The sequence below is a fragment of the Ruditapes philippinarum genome, unplaced genomic scaffold (genome assembly GCF_026571515.1).
Source record: "Ruditapes philippinarum isolate M1 unplaced genomic scaffold, ASM2657151v2 ctg12914_1_1_1_1, whole genome shotgun sequence".
NCBI lineage: Eukaryota > Metazoa > Mollusca > Bivalvia > Venerida > Veneridae > Ruditapes > Ruditapes philippinarum.
In genome coordinates, this window is record NW_026855899.1 from 1 (window position 1) to 25,220 (window position 25,220).

Genomic DNA, 25,220 nt, shown 5'->3' on the forward strand with positions numbered 1-25,220 from the left:
TTTAAGGTCCTTTGTGCCTCCCCTAGCAGTTGTTAGTGCACCTGAGCAGTCCTTAGCGGTACGGCAACTCATCGAAAGCATAAATTTTACCACTAAAATGATATTTTTTCTTAAAATAATACATTTTTTGTCACTAAATATACTACCTTGTATTATAAGAATGCCCTAGGAGGTATTTTAAGGTCCTTTGTGCCTCCCTAGCAGTCTTTTGTGTATCTGAGCAGTCCTTAGCGGTCCGGCAACTCATCGAAAGCATAAATTCTATCACAAAAATTATATTTTTTCTTACATTTACAATAATACATTTTTGTCTATTAACTTACTACCATATATTATAAGAATGTTCTAGGAGGGATTTTATGGTCCTTTGTGCCTCCCTAGCAGTTGTTAGTGCACCTGAGCAGTCCTTAGCGGTCCAGCAACTCTTCAAAAACATAAATTTTACCACTAAAATGATATTTTTTCTTAAAATAATACATTTTTTGTCACTAAACATACTACCTTGTATTACAAGAATGCCCTAGGAGGTATTTTAAGGTCCTTTGTGCCTCCCTAGTAGTCCTTTGTGGCTCCTTAGCAGTCCTTAGCAGTCCTTAGCGGTCCTTAGCAGTGTTTAGTAGGACCCGGGGGAAGGGGGTTGTGTGGTTAATAATACTTTTCTTGATTTGTACATACAAACAAGATCATAATGTAAGGGATGGTCTTGTGTAAAGAAGACTTTACCTCTCGTTCCTTACAGTCTAATTAAAGTCTTCTGTTTCTCAACTTACACTATTACCATATAGTACAGGTATACAACGTTGCATGAATTTAACAGATTATTTAAGTTAAACAACATACATGTATATACCATAAGCCTTGAACATCTAACACAACATAACATTTTGCAGTTTGAATTTATTTTTCGTTTAGCATTAAAGTAAAGAACGATTAAACATTCGATATAACATCTGTGCCACCCAGATAACATGTACATAACAAAACCATAATGCCTTAAAAATGAAGTAATTAGCTGCCATTGCTATGTAGATATAAAGAAAAATCAACAAGAGCTGTCAGTAAAACAGTGTGTTCGACTACTCTCAGTGCTTGATAGTGAAACAAGAACCTGGATAATGTAGAATTTTCACCCTCAAAAAGGACATAATTCTGTAAAAATTCATGTTAGAGTTATGGGACTTGGACAGTGACCACCTTAAAGACATTTTTCCTCTCATAAGTGTGAAGTTTCAACCCATTCCCTTCAGTTTTTTTGAGATACAAACTTGCACGCAAAAACTTAACCAAAGTGTGAAGGCAACATTGGTACAACACCTGGGTGAGTACAAGAGCCCTCCCTATTCTTCAAATAGTCAAGCTTAAAACAAATACAGCTTTGTTTTTATAAAAAAGAAAACAATTGTTCCCAGTTTAATGATCATAGAAAGTATTCATTCTGTTGGCTTTAACCCACGTATTGTCAGGTCATACACGACTTCCTCTACTTTCTTCAGGTCATATTTCAGACCATCAAATCTTTTTCTCAGTGAATCATTTTTAAGGTTGAGAAGTCTAAAACCGGAGTCCAGCTCTCCCACAAACTTTGCGATTCTCATTGGTCTACCGTAGTCACCGGCTGTCACCGAATTTACTGCCAGTCTCGACTGGAATAAATTAAAGGTATAGTTACACAAGTATGAATACATGAGTTATATGTTTATTTATTATATATCTGATAAATCTAACCAATTGACAATCTGCATTTGTACCTCCAAAATATTCCCGAATTGGATAAACAAAAATATATTATTTTCGTATTGGACCGTTTGGTATGTGTGCAGTAAACAATACTGATCTGGTATCCGATTTCAAAAGGCAAAATGTAAATAGACGTAGAAATTTCTGACTTTGTCAACGGACAGTAAGCTAAAAACACTTTGAGCAAGACAAAATCAGACGGAATATTTATGCAATGGTTGACTGCTACATTTCCACCTGAATCGCGCAACTTGGAAGAAATTCTCTCTGCACAGCTGAACTTGTTCTTGAAAAGTTTTTATTTGAGAGTGAGGAAGGGAAACGGGGATGAGTACGAACCAGAAAGCCTTATTTCTATGAAGCACAGCATTGACAGGTATTTATGCGAAAAATTATATGGATATAGTGTGTGCCGTGGGGATGAGTTTAAATGCAGTCGAGAGGTGCTAAGTGCCAAGGGTGATTATATTGTACATTTTTCTGTACAATACGGAATATATTTGGACTTGTTTTTGCTGTGTTTTTTTCTTTAAATATATACTGGCACAAACTTTTGTAAAATATAAATTACTTTTTACACAAGCAAACAATATCTTATTTCATTATGATTTTTCTTTATTTGTTTATTTTTCATATTACTGGAAATTATTTCAAAATGAGTTTGTGGTATCTGCTTTGTTGCACATAAATATATAAGCATAAATATACCAATTCACTGGCCAGTTGCAAGAGTCCCATCAAGTAATCATCTAAATCTATATGAAAACCTTCTTGTCTGTCTGTTTTTACTGAAAATATACAAAATCCAATCATTACTATATATCATATGCTACCCCAATCAATATTGTTATATGATTTTGAATACTTCAAACTGTACATTTATTTTAATTTCTAAGGTAAATAATTCAGGGAAATGATTCAGCATTCAGCAAAATGAATTAAGCATGACCTAACAGTAAGAAATTGTTTGTAGCAGTGTTTAAAGGCTGCTGTAAGAATAAATGATGTTTGTCATCAGTTTATACTCTGTGTTGTCCAAACTGTGTGTGAATTACTAGTAATGTTAGTTAGTAATCAACATGCAGGGCCTATTGATATAACTGTAATATAAACTGATGGGTAGTTATCGTATCATATTTTGATATAGCACTAGTCCTGAAAATTACTTATAAATTCTGAAAACAAGTATTGAAGTTAATTTACTGGCGAACAAGTTACATTTTTCAAATTGTTTCCAGCCAAGTTAGACACAAAACATTTTTCTTTCATTTGGAGAAATTATAGTATAATTGAACAAGAGCTGTCACAGGAGACATCGTAGCTCGACTAATAAAATACTGGACGCAGTAAGGGAGACAAAACTATGAAAGAAAAATCAATTATGTATAATTATGTACTGGACGCAGAAAGGAAGACAAAACTATGTAAGAAATATCAATTATGTATAATTATGTTTTAAGTTATAGTAAAAAAAAAACATTGTTAACATAAATTCCAAGATCAAGGGGAATAATTCTGGAAATAGTCACGCTAGAGTTATGAACCTTGTCACACAACATGTGTGTAATGATAAGAAATATATATTATTAGTTTGCAGTAGATACCTAGTAAAGAAGTTATAATATTTCTTAAAGAAAATCCTAAGTTCAAAGACAGATAAATCTGTAAATATTGCTTCAAGAGTTATGAACCTTGTCACATAAAATGTAATTGATGATAAGGAATAAGTATTTGAAGTTTGATGTAGATACCTTTAAAACTAAAAATGTTATAGAAAAAAATAACATTTTTAAGTAAAAAAATCTTAGTTTATGGGGAGATAATTCTTGCAATATTGGGTTATGAACCTTAACACATAACAAGTGGTTAATGATAAGGTACATATATTTGAAGTATGAAGTTGATCCCTTATAAAATAAATAAGTAAAAATAATATTGTTTAAGGAAAATTCTAAGTTCAAGGGGAGATAAATCTGAAAATATTGGTGCTAGAGTTATGAACCTTATCACATAAGATGTGGATGATGATAAGGAACATATATTTAAAGTATGAAGTTGATCCTTTAAGAAATAAAGAAGTAACAGTAAAAAATAGTATTTTTTAAGGAAAATTCTAAGTTCAAGGGGCGATAAATCTGAAAATATTGGTGCTAGAGTTATGAACCTTGTCACATAAGATGTGGTTGATGATAAGGAACATATATTTGAAGGTTGAAGTTGATACCTTAAGCAATGACAAAGTTATAGTGAAAAATATTTTATTGCACCAAAACTTTAATCTGAAATCTGGATGCGAACGCCGACGCGAGTAGGACAGCTCTATATTTACTTCGTATAGTCGAGCTAAAAATTAAATGTTTATAAACATAAATCTTGCTTCACAATGTCATATCTCCTGATACACACTGTAAAGTATGATACCTCTAACAGTGAGCAGTAGAATGTTTACCCTAGTACTGGTACCTATCAGGTTTATATAATATATTGATTCTACAGGTTACAATTGTACATGTATTGTAAATAAGTGTCAAATGCAAATATAGTCAGACAGATGATACATGTAAAACTTTCATTGTTTATATTTTTCTTTACCTCCAATCATTTGTGCCACCGTTTCCCTGGTAACCAAAGTTTCTGACTGTAAATATATTAGATAGGCCGACAGGAAAGCTAGCCTCTGTATCACAAACCTCCATTGATCATTATACCTGAAAATGATTATAAACTTAAGATTTTCTATTACTTATGTCCAAGTGTACAGGTGAGCAAGACCAAAATTAAATAAGATATGAATGAAAGTCAGTCATATATGTAACAGGCTGTGAAATAAATTAATTAGTATATGACTGAATAATGACAATAAGAAGTGAAATGGAGACAGAAGGGATATAAAACTATATAGTTGAATGTAGAGACAAAGCCAAGATAACCCTAAGACAGTAACTTTAATTTACATTTTTCTATTATTTTGATTATGTAAATTTTTTTGTCAGTATAAAATAATTATATGTTGGATGAAATGCATTAAGTACCTGTAATACTGATTTGTTGGTATTTTTGCACCAAGAGCACTCATATTTTGTCTTATAGTCTCAAACATTGGAACACACTTCTCACAAATACTTGATACTGAAATAAAAATTATATTAATAGGTCTGTTATCTGTTTGTTGATGATGCTAATTGTAAACTTATTCCTTAAATCTGTCATTTTTTTTTTTTTTGTATACTTGTAACAATCCTTTTTTCTTTTGGTTAGATTTTACATCGCACCAACCGAGTAAAGGTTATATGGCAACTTTCCAGCTTTACTGATGAAGGAAGACCTCACGTGCCCTTCCATGGTTTATTTCTGGCACGGACAAGCACCTGCTAGATAGCTTTTCAATAATTAGTTAAGTGTTTAAATTGTTAATGTAGGTCTGTCAATGGTTTGTGCATGTCAGTACACTGTTGATATATGCCTTCAAATGTTTGTCAGTCTCAGTGACGTAAGTAAGGTCAGTTGTTGATATAAACCTGTCTGGTTTTAATATGACAATGCAGGGATTTGTGACTTTGGGATCTGTTTTTATGACATCAGGAATTTACTCACTGTGTTGTTTTGCTAGTTAATTCCATCATGGTGCCGCCCTCTTAACACACCTTCAGTTAACACACCACACACGCAAACATACTGGTACCCTTTTGCTAAATTGTTTTGTACCAGCCCATTTTGCATGGAAAAAAATATTCAAGCTGCCATGATTTCTATATGAACGGGAGGAATTCATAGCTTTTTTACAAGTACATTTACATGCTAGTACAAACAGGTATATAACATTTGACGAAAACCATCATTAACTGTAGGGCCGGAGAAGTGATTTCACATGAGCAGATAGATTGGCCAACAAACAGACATGCTCTCTCCAGTTAATCCCCTTCAAACTTTGTTTGCAGAGATAGCGAATATTAAATACTGAATAACTTTGTTGAAATTTCTTGTAAAATGTAAAGTTACCAGACCTGATTTGATTCCATCTGGTTGATGTACACTGTGTAATTGTGTCAAAATTTCTCTGGCGGTCTGCTCAACCTCTCTTACTACCACTCTGATATCCTAAAATAGAAAAAAAAATTACATTGTAATACCTGTACTGTGCCAGTTTAACATAAAATCTTTACTTTAAGGACTACCTGATTCCCTTATTTTGTAACCATCATTTTAAACAAATGAGAAGCTAAATATATAATCTAATTCCCTCCCTGAGATATGTTAAAGACAAAAGACTTATTGTCATCAGGTGGCCATAAGGTGGCCAATAATAGATCACCTCTGTTGCTGATAGTAACATTTTGTTCACTTTTAAAGGGGATGAACTCCATGTCCCCTAGCTGTAACCTGTCAAGGTCTTATTGTAAGATCCTTTCTTGGGAATTGTTATTGACAGTGATATAAACAGCAGTGTCATCAGCATGTAACCACACCTGTGAAACTAAATTTTCAGGCAGGTAATTTATATATAACAGAAAGAGAAGGGGACCTAGGACAGAGCCTTGGGGGACCCCAGATGTTACAGTTACCTCATCTGACATTTCCCTATCTACTATAATGGACTGGTGGCGACCAATCAAGAATGATTTTACCCATTGCAATGTGTTTCCTTGGATGCTGTGTTGATGTAGTATCTCATGCTGAAGCTGAGTTGGAGAGAGTAAGTGAATGGCTAGGACCCTTTGAGGGTCATGACGAACTTGTAGATGTGATACGAATGAAAGATGATTTTGTGCAATTTAAGATGACTGTTAAAAATCTTAAAAGCCAGTCATTGGCAAGTGTTTGCACTTCAGTCATAACAGACTACAATGTTATTTTCCCAGACTATTCTATCCTTTGTAAATATACAAATGTATGCTGACTACCCCTTTAACAATCAGTGTGAAATGTGAACAGTGATTTAACTGATTTTCAACCCAAAACAGACTAAAAGTGAAAGCAAGGTCCTCTCTTAGTCACCAGAAAGTGGCTAAACTAATCAGAATCATGGAAGAGGGAGACAATGTAGGTGCTATTGAAATGAGATTCAACAAGATGACAAAGACTGCCAGAAGAAAATAAAATATAGACTAAGAGTTGAAAACTAGAGTTGAAAACTATGAGTATAAAATCGTAAGACGTTACTTGGATCATGAAACAATTAGTCCCTTAAAATGTGCTGAATATGAGAACAAGATATTTTGCTTCATAGAATACCTCTGTCAGATATGTTAAGTTTGTATATATGACTTAAATGTGATAACTTGGTGAACTTTTTGTCAATCTTGAAGATGCATTGGTTCATAACTTGAATACTGATCACTTGAATACTTGATAACTTGATCATTTTGTCTTTTCATAATATCAGATGAATCATGACTTTTATTTACTTAATTTAATTTGCTATTTTACTGTTGATTCATAGAATACCACATAGAGATTATTTCAAGTCATAGGACCACATCAGATGACTTATTTTTAATTAACTATTTATCTATAATAAGCTATGTTTAATACACATCAGATGACTTAATGAACTTTTTATCAGATGATTTAAAAATCTATTCATTTATTAGCTATGTTGTTCTAGTATCTATGCGTTACTTAATTGATTGTTGATAATACAAATAATATATACATGTACCTTCTGGAAAATGATTCATGAAATTGAAAACTCTGATTTGACTCATGAAAATTATGGTCAAAGAGTCATTGACTCATGAGATTCCGACCCTACTGACAGCCCTGATGTAGTTTGAATAGGAGTTTTAAGATGGTTAACCTTATCAAACCCTTTCGAGAAATCTAAATTACTAAATCAGTCTGGTGGCCTTGTTCTTGAGGTTTCTTGATAGGTCTGCTACAAGTTCTAACAGCTGAGTTTCACATGACCTTTTTTGAGTTTTTTCTGTAAACCCATGTTGTATGTTTTAAGCAATGCTTTCAACCTGGAAAGGTACGTCTTAAGGAATGCTGTTAACCTGGAAAGGTTTTGTTATGTTGGATGCTACTATGTGCTCAAGTAATTTACAGAGGACAGGTGAAGAATATAGGTCTATAGTTAGCAAGAGTGCCCTTATCTCGCTTTTTATAGATTGGGGTGACATTGGCTTTTGACCAGTCTGCTGGGATGATTCCTGTAATGTAAATAAGTTGTTTATTAAACAATAAAGCACATTAGTGGACTAGTTTTGATACATGTAACAACGGCTAATGTGATTGTTAGATATCCTGAATCTTTTTTTATCTTGCAATAATAATTATTCAAACTATTTCTTCAGTTAGAAAAAGTTAATGAAGAAAAATTAATGCCAAATAACTAATAATAAAAATGGTGTCAAGTCTGACTAGAAATCAGATTGACTTAGGGCCAGGTTGAATAATTTTGGGCCGTATTCACTTGAGGTTGGGTAGTCTCAATATTTCGACTGCAAGACCGACCGATTTTATAATCTGATTTTTTCATAGATGTCTGTCTGTCGCAAGGGCGACCATCATCTATATAATAAAAACCCTAAAGCGCACAATTTATTGGGCTAGAGGTCGGGTTGATTTGTGGTCGGGTTGACTTGTACCGGGTTAAACTGTTTAAATTCCAAGCTGAAGTACTGTACAAAGTTTCAGAGACTAATATTTTTTGCATTTTTTTATATTGTTAAAATTAAACTTTTAAGATACTGTTATACAACCAAGATATCATGACATTTTCATCAGAGCTACCCTAGGAAAATATATCCGAAATATTTGTTATCCGAAACCGGCAAAATGACACATGTTTACAATCTGTTTCTATTTCAGCAATACGTTGGTGTTTAGCCGTCATACCTCTCGTAACTGTTGTTCATTCTCGAGAAACTGCTGAAAATCACAGAATATCTGTGTTATATTGCTTTGGGCGGTCATTTTCAATTATCGTTTTTTCGGGATAGGATCAATTTTTCAGGTAAGCACCGTATAATTTGCTAACCAATCAGAATCCAAATAGAAAGCGTCAGAGGCAACCAGAATAATTTCATTTTATTTTTAATTTCGTTTTTTTCATCGATAAGACCTATGTTTGATTGTTTGTAATGTCATCAAAAAGAGGAGACATTAAGAAGGTAATGTTCTTTCTTTTCAATTAAAACACGTAGATAAAACCTATGTTCCGTTTCTGGTAAAATGGTCAACTCGGCCCAAAACCAATTCGGCCCACTATTTTATCTAATAACATAGTAAATAGATTCTCTCTTTCCTTTTAAAAAGTGCCATTGTATAATGTTTTTTCGTAAACAAACATATATTTTGTACCTTAAAGTCGTAAAATTTTGCTTTAAATTTGAGTCAGTGGAATCTACATTCCATGAAAAATGTCAATCTCCATACATAAAGTAACACATCCAGGATATGACTGTGTAATGAACAATGTTTCATAAATGATTGATGAAAATAGAAATAAAAAAAGGCAATTTATTTAAGAAGTTGAGTAATACAAATATAGGTGGGTCAATGATTTTTTTCACTGTATTTTACAGCTGAATAAAGGCTGTTTCCCTTAGTTCAAAAATAAATGTAGGTATACTTTTTCCCTAAATATTATAATATTTTCCCCTAAAATGCCTCATGCTCTTCCTTACCAGAACCATGACTTAAAGCTTCTGTTTTATATTAGCTAGAAGACAAAAATCTGCCCCTATAGATAGCCTCTGCTATGTACCATGCATGTAACAAATTGAATTAAAATTAGACCGCCTCCGTGGTCGAGGGGTTACAGTTGCTGACTTCTAATCCAGTTACCTCTCTGGCGTGGGTTCGATCCCCGGGAGATGATTTGGTAGTTTAGCGCACGGGAAGGTAGTCTTGTACTGGTGTAACTCTCCAGGAACGATGGTTAGGAATTTACTACCCACCTATATGACTGAAATACTGTTGGAAAAGGGCGTAAAATGAAACAAACAAACAAACAAACAAAATTATTTTTTTCCTATATAATGTGTGTGAAATTCCATTTTTTGATTTCAGGATCCCCCTTTTCTGCTTTATCGCTCTGTATTTTTCCCTTCAGAAAGAACGGGTTGTTTTGAAAATTGGGAAAAAAATCACTGTGGGTAACAGTTTTGCATCTCGGCCAGATACTGAGATAGCATATTTTTTGCAGATGACACACATTTTAATGAAGTCAATGCATGCCAAGTCGTGCATCTGACGATCTTTTCAACTCAATTCAGTTAATCTTAATCGTATCCTGAAGGCTCCGCCATGTTTGTTTTCACTTGCTTTAATGACTAAAATACGAACTAAATCGCGGATAGTCACACCTGACTTGGTCATCTCCCGTGTAAATTGATGGTTTGATCTGCACACTTTTTCGTCATTTTTTTTTCCATTTGCTGTTGAGTTGACAATAACTGTCAAAAATGCCTTAACGTAAAATAAATTATTTCTTTTCGGTATGTCATATTGTTAGTTAAATGCCTGTCCCCCATATCATTTTCAAATCCCCCCACATTTTTCAGTTGAGTGAGGAACAATCCCCCATAATTTTGAAATTCTAGATGCAACACTGCATAATTTGTATAAGGTCCTAAATATTAGGGCCGAGCTGATCCAATTTCCTGGTTTTTGCTTCATAGTATTCCTCGGACAAATCTACAATTTATGCATTAAATTTTTATAGGGAAATACTTATCAGTACTTTGTTTTCTTAAATCAAATATAATACAGGTGTCTTAAAAATTTTAAAATAAAAAGTTTATATATAACCTGTTTCTCCTTTTGAGAAACAAGTAAATATCAATCAATAGTTATCAGAAATTATAACAGTTATTCTATTTTGGCTAGGCTGTTGGGAATTATATCTTTTTGAAATTTGGAAAAAAAAAGAGAGGAAATCTTAACATTTTTTTTCTGGAATGATAAACTATATTTTCAAAAAGCAATTGTTTTTTATCAGCTCATTTTGCATTTTATTGATTCACAAAGATAAATTTGCACTGAAGAGAAGATACATTTTAGGATATGGATGTTACAAGCTGCAAGGACCTATTCTATCTGGTTTAAGTATACCCAGTCCCTGATCATATAAGAAACCCTGATGATACTTTTTTGCCCATGTAATCAAGTTGATAATTGTGCTTTCAAATTGATTTAATTTCAATTAATGATGAAACAAATTGAAAAATAGTTTCAGCTTACAGTTTAATAAGAACCTATTAATGGACAAACCATAATTGTTAATTGAATCAATTTATAAACAAGTTATAATATATGTAATTTATAACACAAAGTTCTTTCTTTTGTTTTATTATTATGTATCACATACATGAATTTTTAGCTAAAGTTAGTATCATATTTTTTTTTAATTTCTGTATATAGACAGGAAACACTGCATTAACAGCAGTAGCTCTTCAAGACCACCTGGTTAAGTCTCTGGGACTTAATGATTTCATTGGTCCAAGACATATTGGAGTTGGTCCTGCAGCAAGAGCAAAACAGAAAAAGTCTGTGCGGTCAACCATAGATACTGGACGATTTGGCAGAAGTATGTACTAATCTTATCATGCACAGTTTAATAATTTTTATGAAAGGTTAATGAACAGTTTGTTGCACAAAAGTTAACAATTGTTGGTTATCATTTTATATAGTTAAAATTTTTATAGCTTGCCCTACACAGTGCACTGTAACCTCTTTGTGCCAAGTATTAACTGCTCTGTTTTGCAAACTTATTGAAGTTCAGTATCTTCTCATAGATATATTTTTGTCAGCTTCATTGCTTAATGGACAGTTTATATCACCATTTCTACATGATACTTTCATTTCAAGAAAGCATAAATGACTTCTAAGCATAAAAATTTGAAATTATTTCCCATTTATAATCTAATTTTTTTTTTTTAATTTTGATATAAATTTTTTTGGTTCACCTGCTTAGAACAATTAGGATAGCATTGAGATTGTAATATAGGAGCCTCTAATTCAGTCACTGATGTCAGGTAAAATTTTTCTGTGATAAACTTGGACATTGAGTCTATTATGGTCACTTGTCTCTCATGACTGATTAGGAGATTAGTAGTTGGACACTTGCAGAGAATTTGGTAATTACTCGACTCATCAGTTATCAAGAAAAGCCAGTTAAATGGACCAATGAAAGAGATATAATCAACACTGTGTTGAAATTGGAGTAAAAACAAACAATAAATATTTGAATTATTTTTCAGATAAACCTCAAGTAAAGAAGAAAGAAGAAAAAGAGAGAGAATATGTTTTAGACCCAAAGCCTCCTCCACTCACACTTGGTTTGTTATTACCAATATTTGTTATTTCTTTGCCCTTTTATTTGATATATTTCAGCATGTTTTAATACCTTCATTTGGTCTTTAAAATATGTGTCAGTAGCATTAATCCAATGTAAACTGTGTCAGCTATTATACCGTTTTTCTGAAATTTTTGTTTGTTTTTTGCATGATTAGATATGAGAATTTTAGGTTATCTAACGTTTTTTACAAAAAGAAGACATTTATGTAAAAGGTAAGAAATAATTATTCAAAATCAAAGTATTTAAACAGCTCAAAAGGAGCTACATAGGATCAAATTCATTGGACAAAAAAGTAGGTAGGACAATAACAAATTTCTTTGAAGTACATACATTTATAAAGCTCTTATTCATAAACAAACTTGATAATTTTCATGAAACAGCTCAGAAGTTTGGTTTGGTAGATGCCCCTGAACAACTTCTCACTGAGACAGACTGGAAGAAAGCTAAAGAAAAATCTAACAAAAGAGATGATTCTAAAATGCCATGTGTTATATGTAAGGAGGACTTTGGCACACAAGAACAGGTAAATAAAACTGTTTTGTAGAATTGTTTGTGCATATTATATAGGGGTGTCATGGTTAGCAAAAATGATAAACATTTAAACGGCAACCAAATAACCGTGTTAAACGTTTAACCGGCTGTAGTTATAATGCTTAGATTTTCAACATTAACTTTGTTTCTCCATGACAAAATATAACATTCTGTTCATAATTTGTTTTACTTAACAATGATTACAATAGAAGTCTGATAATAAAGAAACTATTTTCTGTTAGGACAGTACTGTACATGATCAGATAGCATGCAATCGGAGAAAAACTGAAATACAAAAAGCTGTCATAACTTGTTATTAAAAATTATGGTAATGTTTAGAATAATGTTTTTTTTTTGTTTTTTTTAAATTGGTCTAATACAAACCTTGGTTACCGGTTATTGAGTTTCCTAACCGGTTTTTAGCTAGAAACTGACCGTACCCGTTTAAACGGATAAACGTTACACTCCTAATATTTGATACATACAGAACTATGAATTTGTAATGTTCTGGATACATCTTGTCTTTTTTTTTTTCTTTTTTTTTTAATTAACAAATATACTAATGACAGTATTGGTTATGGCTATGATTCAATAAACATACAGTCAGGGATATGCTGTCAGAAAATATTAGATTTCTTTTTTAATTTTTGAAAATTGTTTATATAAAGAATTATATTATGCTCAAATTGATATTTGAAAAAAAAACAACTGATAATTACTATACAGTCTCTTTTGAAATGTAAAATAAACATTTTTTGAATACACACAGAGAAAATATGTTATGTTTTAAACTCTACACACTACAGGTAATCACAGTATGATTACATATTGTCATTAAAAAAAACTGGCATTTTTTTATAAGAATAGAGCAAATCATTTGACAATTAATAGGGAATGCAGCTTCCCTAACACAATTTATATGTTCACTTATTCAAATTGGACATATTAAGAAAGAATGAACTAGATTTCAATAAATTTCAGCAATCAAAGTATTTTACCCAAAGGCGAGCATGGTATATCTTTAATAAGGATATTCAAGTCTTAAGATCGAAACCAGCATCTATGAAATTCAGAGCAGACAGGGATAGATTATCATCTGATATTTGATAATTCAAAATTTTGTTAGCATACTCTAATAAGGAAAAAGATATCAATTTTAAGTGCACTGTTGTAGAATAATGCATGGTTAAAGTACAAAGCATTTAAATGATAAACACTGCATTATTTATTATTACTGCAATTAAAGAAAAATTGTAAGCATTCATTTTCATGCTGTGCATTTAAAAATACACTTGAGTATCCGTTCTGTTTCAACCATTGTATTGTTATTTTTTCAGGTGCTTCTGTCCTGTACTCATGTCTTTCACAGGGTAATGTTATTGTATCTCTCTTTATTTACTGTTATATTCATTATGGTATTATAATACACATGTTTTTACATTTAACTTCCATTCCTGCAAAATAAAAAGGATTGTTTTTTTTTTCTAAGATGTTTGATTTTTTTTTCAAACAAAGTTTCCAGTACTGAAATAAGTAAAATGTTTATGGAAGTGCATATTAATTTTCCTTTCACTTTAGATGCAATCCATATATGCATTATAAATCAACAACAAAATCCCAATGTACAGTGACATAGTGAATGTGTTAATATATAATTATACATGTATTATGATATTTTGGTGTTATAACAGGCATGTTTGCAAGCTTTTGAGAGGTTTACTGGAAAGAAGACATGTCCAATGTGCCGTAGAGAACAGTATCAAACAAGAGTTATACATGAAGGATCAAGATATCACAGACATAAATGTGCTACAATGTAATTATTGTAATAGATTTCTACATTTTTATGCTCACTGGGTATTTGATTATTTAGCATATAGTAGCCTGTCTGTCTCACAGTCTGTCCTTAATGTTTATACTTCAATCTGTCTTTTATTATACCCCTGACTAATGAAGTTTAAGGGGGTATACAGGAGTCAGCTGGTGGTCGGTCGGGCGGGCAGTCGATCGGTCAGTCCATGGCAGAATTCTTGTCCGGGACATAACTCTGAAAGTACAAGAGATATCAACTCCAATCTTTGTATGAAGATAGAACTCATTGAGAAAAAGTGCAGTGCAAAAGAGCTGTAACCCTGCCTTTCTTTATTTTGGAGTTGCCTTTTGTTCAGTTTTACACTTTGAACATTGTCCATGACATAGCTCTGAAAGTATAAGGGATATGAACAAGACACTTTGTAGGTAGATAGATCTCATTAGGTAGATATGCAGTGCAAAAGAACCAAAACTCTGACTTGCCTAATTGTGAAGTTAATGCCCTTTGTTCATTTTTACACTTTGAACGTGACATAACTTTGAAACTACAAGATGTGTACTTTTCTGTATCCAAAACTTATCTGGGGAGCATCACCCGGTTCAAACCGGCTCTTGTTAATTATGTGAGAAGTCAATCGGACATGTTCATATTAATAATCAATAAAGACTGACATGAAATAAAAGACATTCACCTGCTATACCATTACTTTCTTAAGTGTTTTTGTATACTCATAGACCTATATATTTATCAATGACAAAAATCAAAATTTCATAATGATTGAGTACATTGAACTTGTTGTACTTTTTTTTCATAACTCATTTCTCCTGTTTCTTTTTGCTAGGATTCAAGCTTGCTGGAGGGGTTATGTAGTACGATGTATGTACGTTAAACTGAGGGAATCTAATCCGCCAAAAGATCCCAAATTGAGGCAGAAATTCTATGAAGAAAAGGTAACTGTTTGCTGTAACATTCTTCTGATATGAAGCAGATTGAAACTGACAATTTCATGGGTTTTTTTATTAGCTTGCCAAGATTGCATAAAAAACTATATCTGAACAACACATTTAATTGATGAAAATTGTGCATTATATGTATTTTTTATGAGTTTTTCCCAGTAAAGTTTTTCAAAGGCTTTTTAAAAATAAAAATAAAAATTGGCATAAATTCATTTTAATATACAATATGCAGAGCTATAAGATTTACCTTTTATAATCAGGATCTATGGCTTTTTAGTTTTAGGACTGATATTATATAATCATGTTGGATATTATTTTAGCTACACAAGATCACAGACAGAATGGTAAGGTCATGTGACTTTGATGTACACAGCTTCCTGAGGGAAATGGATCAGAGTTTAGAAGCTAGCCGCAATGTTTTCAGAGATTTTGATGCTAGATTCCAGCAGATTTCTGAGGAGGACTGGGAAGCTATACAGCTTAAGGTAACATTGAATTTATGTTGCAAAGCATTTAAAGTGACATCCAGGTTTTATTTTTTATTGGAAAAAAAAATTCTGTGTTGTTTCAAACTAAATATTTCAGTAATTTTATCTTTGAAAAGTGCATCATATCAATTTAAAGCATTCTTCCTTCAAGGGTATTCATTTTCTGTGATTGGAAATTATATGAAATCAAGCAGAAGTTAGATGATACATTTGTGTTTAGATAATAATTTTAGAGTCATATGATGTAAATTTTTCACATGAAAATGTTATGAACATATACTTAACTGACTGAAAGAAGAAGTAACATGATTCAGAGAAATTTATTTCAGGTTTTATTGCTGATGAATTGTATATCTTTAAATTCTGTATTTGTCATGTCCCATAGTCTCAGCTATCAATTTTCTGTAGTTTTCATTTAAATATTTATTGATAACACATATGAGAAATTATATAAAGAAGACATAATTTGATGGTTTTGAACCCTTAGCCTACTGGCGACAACAAAATCTGCCCGTGCAAGCAGTGCAGACAAAAATCATCCGGCACATATGGCCTGCTTTTTAGTCAGGACAGTTCATATAGGATATTTTGGATAGAGAGTGTTAATAATCTTATTTGACATAAAAAGGACCTATACAGTTTTATGCAAATTGGCTGACTGGCTATCAAATTGTTACACTGGGATTATACATGGTCATTGGGTACCTTAGTTTACACAAAAGAACACATAGTTTTGTTTGTTATACTGTTAGCGAGCAGTTGAATATAAACGGTGGGGCTAAAGTTTTCACTGCTAAAGAATGGAAATGTTCATTAAGATGGGACAATGTACCTCCTTCTTGCCAAGCATGTCATGTTAATTTTACCAATTATTATTTGATGAATGACACATGATGAAGAATTTATACCATAGTTCTACATCATTTTGTTATTCCATTTATTATATCTTAAGATTTTAAGGTGAGTTTTCTGATGTTAAATTGTCATATTTAGATCAAATTTTCACTGGATAGAAGTCAGTCTTCACATATGTTTGTTTCATCACTTTATCATGAACAATTTTCTTGTCCACATGTAAAATGTTTGATATGACTCACACAATGATTGTTAGTAAATGTTTAATTTTTAGGATATTTTGTAGACCCATTTTATAGTTGAGTAATATTGTCCATAGAAAATAATGTGTTTTCATATACATACATGTATGTATTACCAGTACATAAGTAAATTCCAAATTTGGAGCAAAATTGTTAAAGTTCCATATCCATATGGTATGGCTCATATTTCAATTGTATTGTAAGATAGAAACATCTTTGGTTGGGTCAGAATCTTTCTGCTTTCATCCCAAGATCAAGGAAGAACTTTTTTATAAGTCTTTACACATTAGGATATAAAATAATGTATAAATTATGTATTCAGTCTCCATTAAAAAAACAGTGTTTTAATTGTAAGTGTTACAATCTTTCGATCACTCATATGAACTTTGGTAACTGTAGTTGCATTTGTGAACCAAAATTTATTTGGTTACATGTGAATTATATTTTGATATTTCACAAAATTGCATACTGATAGTGATAAGGTCTTTGTAAAGTAGTGAAAGTGACCAAAAATTCATTACTTTTCACTTCCATGTTGTATGTTTTACTTTAACAATTATTAAATATGGAATAGTAGTTTGTACAATGGGAAATATTCATATGCTGGTTGAATTGCCCTTTACAGTAGCAAACATGTTGTTGAACTTTATAAGTTCAAAAAAGCATGATATGAAATGCTGCATGATAGATGTTATCATTTACATGAACACACTGAACAGTCAAAATCTTGTCATTAAGGTGTCTGCATGAATAATTTTTTTTTGTCCATTTCTTTTAAATATTGCATTTTCTTGCCATTTAGGTAAGATAAAGCTTTGCCATTTTATCATGTAAAATTAAATTAGGATTGGTAATTATTAAATACGAAGCCTGTGGAGTTTTATTACAAGAAAATAAAGATAACAAATGTATTTACATTATTTGAATGTCACATCACTTGTTTAGAATGAGGATTATTTTGTAATACAACTTGTATTTAGGAAATTAATTGAAGATTTAGATTTTTATCCCATCTTGCTATACTAGTTCATTTTACTTACATGTTGCTTTTTCAAAGATTCTTGTTATACAATGTATTTAATATTTGAACCACAACAGAATTAGATTCAAATACCATTGGGTTCTTTTGATATCTTTGATTTAAGTATGATATAATTTTATGTTTGCAGGCGGTAGAGCGTGGAGATATTGATTGCCCTATATGTTTGACTTCACTCATCAAGAAAAGTTATATTGAACAACCAGACCATTCCACAACTAACCAGACTAAGTCTACAAAAAATGACACTAAAATTTTAATAAACCAAAGTCTTCTACAGGGAAATCTCTAAAAACTGGTGAAATAAATAAAGAGAGACAAACAAAAGTGGACCAGTCAAAATCTAGTGAGAAAGTTCAAAGGTCATGTCGACAAACTGTGTTGCTGTCTTGTTCTCATGTATTTCATGCCACTTGTTTAAAAATGTTTGAAGAATTAAGTATGGAAACAAATAATTCTTGCCCTGTATGTAGATCTAAATACCAAAAGAAAATTTTAGTTACCTAGCAACATTTTAGTAACATAAGTTTTAATATTGCAGTGCCAAACTTTAGATTACCAGTACTATTTTGAAGTGTCCATGGCCGGGTGGTAGAGGTTGTTGACTTCAAACCACTTGCCCCTGATCACTGTGGGTTTGAATCCCAACTTGGCCTTTGGATTCTTTCATGTGAGGAAGGTTTTCAGCTAACTTAAGGGAAGTCTGTGGTAAAACAAAGGATGAAAGTGTAACTGTTTGATAAATATTGTTTGAATTTACTTTTAGTTTACTGCTGTTAATCAGTTGATAACAACACTTTTTTGTCAATGTGTTTCACTGTATGTATAATTAGAACAGTATTTTTACTACAATAAACGAAGTGTTAAATTGTTACATGTATATTACTTACCCTACTTGGAAGGTGGAACAGAAAGCGATTTGCTTTTGCTTCCAGTATAGTGCCAGGCTAGCCTACATTGTCAGTGCAGTAGACCAGGCTGTACACTCAGTTGACTGACTAACTCCAAATTATTATCTTGATATCCCCAAAATTGATATATTAGACCATTTCAGAAATAGGTGCTGGAAAAGTCTGTATAAGAAATATAGCAGGTTATGGATGTCTGATATCTGTTACACAATTAACCAGTTATATATATCAATTATCTTATTTTGCTCTCTTAGATTACCCTATTTTGTATGAAAATCTTTATTTAACATTTTCATTGTAACAGGAGTGATTTCTTTGTAAGTGGGATGACAAATATTTTGATTCAGTGTTGTTATTGATTTTTTTTAAATGAACATTGTTGTTTTAATTTTATTTATATTTCTGAAATATTATTGTGATTTAAAACATTTTGTGGCATATACATAAAATGTTGTAGCATATATTACTGACTCACAAAGCCATGTTTATTTATATTCATGTTTATTTATAGATTTGTGTTTGTTTATATATTTATTTTGAATTTTATACTGAAATACAACCTGAAAACACCAGTAAAATTGACTTTTGAAGAACAATTATTTAATATCCCCTACCAAATTTCTATATGGACTCAACCAGTCCTGGAAAAAGTCAGGAGTATTGATAGTAGATATATTCATTTTAGCTGAATCTGGTAGCCTCATTGATCCCTGCCTTTTCGAAGATATAGAAATAGGCTCCGTCCATCCGTCTGTCCATCACACTTTTGTGTCCAGTCCATAACTTTGTCATTTATTAAAAGAATCTGAATAACTGTGCACAAATGTTTGTTATAATAAGACGATGTGTCATGCGCAACAACCAGACCTCTACCTCCAGGGTCAAGGTGGCACTTGCTCATTCAAGGTCAACATTGTCTATTTGAGGGTATATGTCGTGTCCGGTTCATAACTTTTTTGTCTTTGAAGGGATTTTGTAAATACTTGCCACAATTGTTCACAACAATGAGACGATGTGTCATTGGCAACAATCTGTCACCTACCTCCAAGGTCAAGGTCACACTTGGAGGTCAAAGATTAACATAGTCTGTTATATGGTATATTTTGAATCTGGTCAATAACTTTTTCATATATCAAAGGATTTTGAAAATACTTGGCACAAATAGTCACTATAATGAGACGATGTGTCATGCGCAACACCTGCATCCCTACCTCCAAGGTCAAGGTCACATTTTGAGGTCAAAAATTAACATAGTCTGTTGAAGGGTATATATTGTGTCAGATCTAGAACTTCTTCATAGATTAAGGGATTTTGAAAATACTTGGCACAAATAGTCACAATGATAAGATGATATGTTATGTGTAACACCAGTGTCCCTACCTCCAAGGTCACATGTAGAGGTCAAAGATTTACATAGTCTGTTATAGGGTATATTTTGTGTCCAGTCGATAACTTTTTCATAGATCAAGGGATTTTAAAAATACTTTGCACAAATAATCACAATAATAAGACGATATGTCAGGCACAAAACATGGGTCCGTACCATCAAGGTCACACTTAGAGGTCAAAGATTAACATAGTCTGTTAGAGGGTATCTTTTGTGTCCCATTTATAACTTTTTCATAGTTCAAGGGATTTTGAAAATACTTGGTACAAATAGTTACAATAATAAGACGATATGTCATGCTCAACACCTGCACCCCTACCTCCAAGGCTAAGGTCACACTTAGAGGTTAAAGCTTAACATGATAGATTTTTAAATTCAGTGTTTCATTTTATTTCTTTAATAAATTTATTGTTGCATTTGCAGATCTAGAATTGATCATAATTGTGCCCCCACTTTAGTGGCGGGCATTTAGATTTACCTTTGTCCGTCCGTTCTCTTTTGTGTCGCACGTAACTCAAAAAGTATTTGACCGAGAGTCATGAAACTTTACAGGAATGTTGATCAGCATGTGTAGTTGTGCACCTGGGTATTTTCGTCTGGATATTTTTAGTATTTTTAGAGTTATTGCCCTTGACTTAGAAAATTTTTGCAATTTTCAATTTGTGTGGCATGTAACTCAAAAAGGATTTTACATAGAGTCATGAAACCTTACAGGAAGGTTGCTCAGCATATTTAGTTTTGCACCTTTGGTTTCGCTTGTGGATTTATCCAGTATTTGTAGAGTTATTTCCCTTGACTTAGTAAAAACCGTTTCATTATGTTGTTATTTGTTCCTTGAGTGCTTGAGATAGAATCAACCAACTTTACAGGAATAGTGATCAACATCTCTAAATTACAGGAATAATGATTCACATCACTGCGAAGCTATGCACCTGGGACTTTGCATGTGGATTTTTTTCAGTTTTGTAAGAGTTATTGCCCTTGACTTACAGTAGTAAAGTTTCAACTTGTTCATGCATAGCTCAAAAAGTATTTCACTTGTAGGCCTGAAAGTTTACAAGAATGTTGGTCAGCATGTGTACTTATGCACCTTGGGGTTTGCTTGTGGATTTATTCAGTATTTGTAAAGTTCTTGCCCTTTACTTAGTAAAAGATTTTTAGTTTTCAAAAAATATTTGGCCTAGAGTCATAAGATTAACAGAACAGTGGCGTGGTGGGGGCACCCGTGTCCTATGGACACATTTCTAGTTTTGGACTGAAAGTCCTTAGATCCATACCTCAATCTTTTGAAATAGTACAATTTTATGCTTCATATAAAACTTCCCTGATGCGGGGGACATTGGTAACTCTGTTACAAATTCTTGTTGAACCAGGTATGGTGTTATATAAGGTAACTGCTTTCCTCTGGTGCTGTAAGAGGAAATATCTAATTTGATGCATATCTCATATATACTTTAAAAGTTTTGAGATACAAGCTTAGGGAGAGCTTTGGAACAGGCACCCTCCGCTCCCTGCTTTCCTAATATTCATTTTATATTAAAGAATTACTTAACACTTGGATAAAACTATAAAAAAAATCATGATGCAATTTTGGTTAATTTATTGATGAGTCACCATTATACCTAGGGCTTGCCACTTCCATTATAATATCCAGTATTTGGAAATATAACAAATTCAACTAAACTTGAAATATTCATTTATAAAACATTCTATTAATACATTTAAAGCAGCATGCCTCCAGATGAGCGAAAATATTTCAATAAATCAAACTAGTGAAAATTGTACTAAGATTTTAGGAAAAGTAGAAAGATTCAACGTTCAAGTAATATTACGTGTTATGAGCAATTAATGGTGAATTTTTCATTATGTGTATCTATATTTCCACTGGGTTGCTAACGCAGCAAGGGCGTTTTTTTGCATATAGTGACCTCTTTTTGTTATTAGCTTGGGTTTGTATGTGCGATTGATGTGTAAATTGCTTTTTTTTTTGGTTACAATACAACATTATACATTTAATTACATTTTCAAAATTTTAATGAAAATAAGCATAAATCTGGAGGCGTGCTGCTTTAACATTTACACACCTCCTCTATTGTTTGTGACAGGTCTATATTTTTTCAGATAGACCTGTTTACACAAAGGAGTCTATCTTTTGCACGTGCAGAGGTCTGATTTTGTCAGACAGACCCGGTCATGTAAACCATGTGAAAAAAAGACCTCCCAATGCGCGGACAAAGTTAACATTAAATGTAATCAGAAATTAAAAATGTTTGCGGGAATACATGTAGGTGTGTCCGTTGGGAATACTGTGGTATTTTGCCAACGTTCAGCCAAAAATCGAACTGTAAATGCTTATATTAGCTGATAAAAATTTTTTAGATACCGCTATATTAAAAGTCTTTTGCATGAAAAAAGTATGTGGTTAATCATGTTGTCCGTTTTTCACTATCAAAGAATTCAACTAGAACTTTATATAGGAAATGTCTGAAAACAAATCTACACCAACATCAAGGCCAATAATTTTCTGACAACAACTTTCATTATAAAGAATCCACTAGAATAATGAATATTTATAATAATCTTGCTGGGGTTGCCGCAGAAGAGTTACAGACACAGGAACTCGGGAATCGGGACCGCAGATTGCGGCGTATATTTTCGATTGTTTAACTACACTTGTGCGTTGCGTTGGCGCTAGCGACATAGCGCCAAACGGCGCGTTGCCTCGCTGTCGTCTTGTCGCCCTGTCTCTAGCGCGGCACGCCAAACGGCGCATTGTCGTGCGGCGTGTTGTCGCGATGTCACATAGTCTCTCGGTTCAAATTGAAGGATTGGCCTATAAGCCAAGCGACAACGCGCAGCACGACAACGAGCCGTATGGCGTTCCGCGCAAGAGACAGGACGACAGCGCGACAGCGTGCCGTTTGGTGCTTTTTCGTGTTGTCGCTAGCGACAGGACGACAAGACGAAAGTCAGAAAACGCGCTGTTTGGCGCTTTTGTCGTGTTGTCGCTATCGCCAACTAGATACACATAAGCGTACCAAATCAGCCACCATACTTAACGGTTTTTAAAAATGTTTCTCCTACATCTAAATATCTTTTAGTATTACATGTTTTCGAGTGTATAGTCTCAAAGAATATACTTGCATTATCAATTGAACACTATCTGTTACTTTTACAATTGGTCAAATTTTACGGTATTTTCTTTTTTCTATAAACAGTAAATTTGACTGATTTCTAAACTAGCATGAGATTACCTATAACTCAATTAATATGAAAAGTATCCAAAGGTCGGACAAACAATATGTAAAGCCAGTACGGATTCGGATTTATGCGCTGCAATATCGGTCCTATGGTTACAAACTATTAAATTAAAACCAAGTAATGTACGACGTTATTATTTTTTTAAGCTTACCATGTTTACCTTTTCTGTAAGACCCTTTCCCGTTAATGGGTTGCTTATTTTCTTTTGTTTTAAATTTGACCAGTACATATTATAACAAAGCATATGTTAAATGTGTACTTTGTTCTTTAAACTATTTTTTACTATTGTAACGGGTCTAAAAACATCAACATTTCTCTTTACAGTTATTCAATAGGCATAAAAGTAAAAAAATGCAGTTTTCACGCTTAACCAGCAAACACAAGACGTCATACTGACGTCAGATTTAAGTCAGGTTCTGACATCGGATGACGGTCGGAAAAACGGTTGGATTTGAAAGTTTTTTTTTGACGTAATAATCTGACGTCGGGTAGACGTCAGAATCTAACCATTATTTAACCTTTTTCTGACCAAAATCTGACCATTATCTAACCATTTTCCGACCTCAATCTGACCATTTCCCGACCTCAATCTGACCATTTTCCGACCTAAATCTAACCAGTTTCTAACCATTTTCCGACCTCAATCTGACCATTTTCCGACCTAAATATTAACCCTTTTCTGCCCTAAATCTGATCATTTTCTGACCTTCATCTTATTATTCCCCTAATCCTTTTTGTTTCACCACGTCATAAATATTTTCTGGCTAATCCTGATTTGATCGAATTTAATGTTTACAACTCATTCTATTAAGTAACTTTCCCTCAAATGAAATGTATAACAGAAAACTAAAAGCAAAAATATGTTTCATGCGTTTTTAATTTAAGATAAAAGTTGCAATTTTAAGCTGATACATACAATTTTAGTAAATTCTGCAAGGTTAAATAATTTTCATAAATTAAACAAAATAAAACATAAAATAAGTTAATTACAAAACAAAAAGTATTACAAAAACAATGACATAAATGAAACTAAGAAAACATGTACAAATATTAAAGAACAAAACAATGTATGCACATTTCTATCAAAGTTTGCCTTATCTAATAAAACAATGAAAATATTATAATTTTAAGAAAAGTTAAAAGATTCTGATAATAATGTTTCAAGCAATTTATGACAGACTTTCAGTACTTTAACTATATTTCTACAGCATTTCTAAAACATTTAGTGCCATTTTGCATATTTTGACCTCCTTTGATAATAGTCAGTAATGTATAAATTGCTGCCTTTTAGTTACTTCACAGAGATACTTTTAGATATCCATGAGAATTAGCACGAATTTTGAGGTGTGATGCTTAAAGATATGACTTTCTTTCAGCACCCCTCGTCTGTCCGGAGGATATGTAGCGTTTGTAGCGCCCAATAGCGTGTATGACATCATTTTCACTGAAAAAAAAAAGAAATTTATGAAACATGTAAAAATAACAAGCAAAAATGTTTTCATGGTTATCTTAACTTAATGAATAATTTTGCCAACTTTTTATAAGAGAGCTTTAACAAAAATTAAAAGTAAACATAAATACTGAACATTTAAAAAGCCGCTTTTAAACTCCAGTTTAGTATGGACTAAAGTATGTAATAGAATTTACAAAAATCTTACTTTCATGTTTCTTTTTACATATGTATAATTCACGTG

At 32.5% G+C, this 25,220-nt stretch overlaps 2 protein-coding genes across 2 annotated transcripts; one reads left to right on the forward strand and one right to left on the reverse strand.

Moving 5' to 3' along the window:
• Positions 1–877: 877 nt before the first annotated feature.
• Positions 878–8,733, reverse strand: LOC132744765 (translin-like). Its single transcript, XM_060733547.1, has 6 exons — positions 8,578–8,733; positions 5,742–5,835; positions 4,770–4,866; positions 4,330–4,445; positions 2,446–2,525; positions 878–1,643 (listed from the first exon to the last, which is right to left on the reverse strand). Exons 1-6 carry the CDS (start codon positions 8,653–8,655, stop codon positions 1,431–1,433), a joined length of 678 nt encoding a protein of 225 aa, XP_060589530.1. The 5' UTR covers positions 8,656–8,733; the 3' UTR covers positions 878–1,430.
• On the forward strand, positions 8,725–18,422 carry LOC132744764 (RING finger protein 32-like). The gene is made up of 9 exons (XM_060733546.1): positions 8,725–8,852; positions 11,107–11,272; positions 11,946–12,023; positions 12,424–12,566; positions 13,912–13,944; positions 14,266–14,390; positions 15,229–15,337; positions 15,664–15,828; positions 18,098–18,422. The coding sequence occupies exons 1-9, from the start codon at positions 8,823–8,825 to the stop codon at positions 18,257–18,259; spliced, it is 1,011 nt and encodes a 336-aa protein (XP_060589529.1). The 5' UTR covers positions 8,725–8,822; the 3' UTR covers positions 18,260–18,422.
• The last annotated feature ends 6,798 nt before the right edge of the window (positions 18,423–25,220 follow it).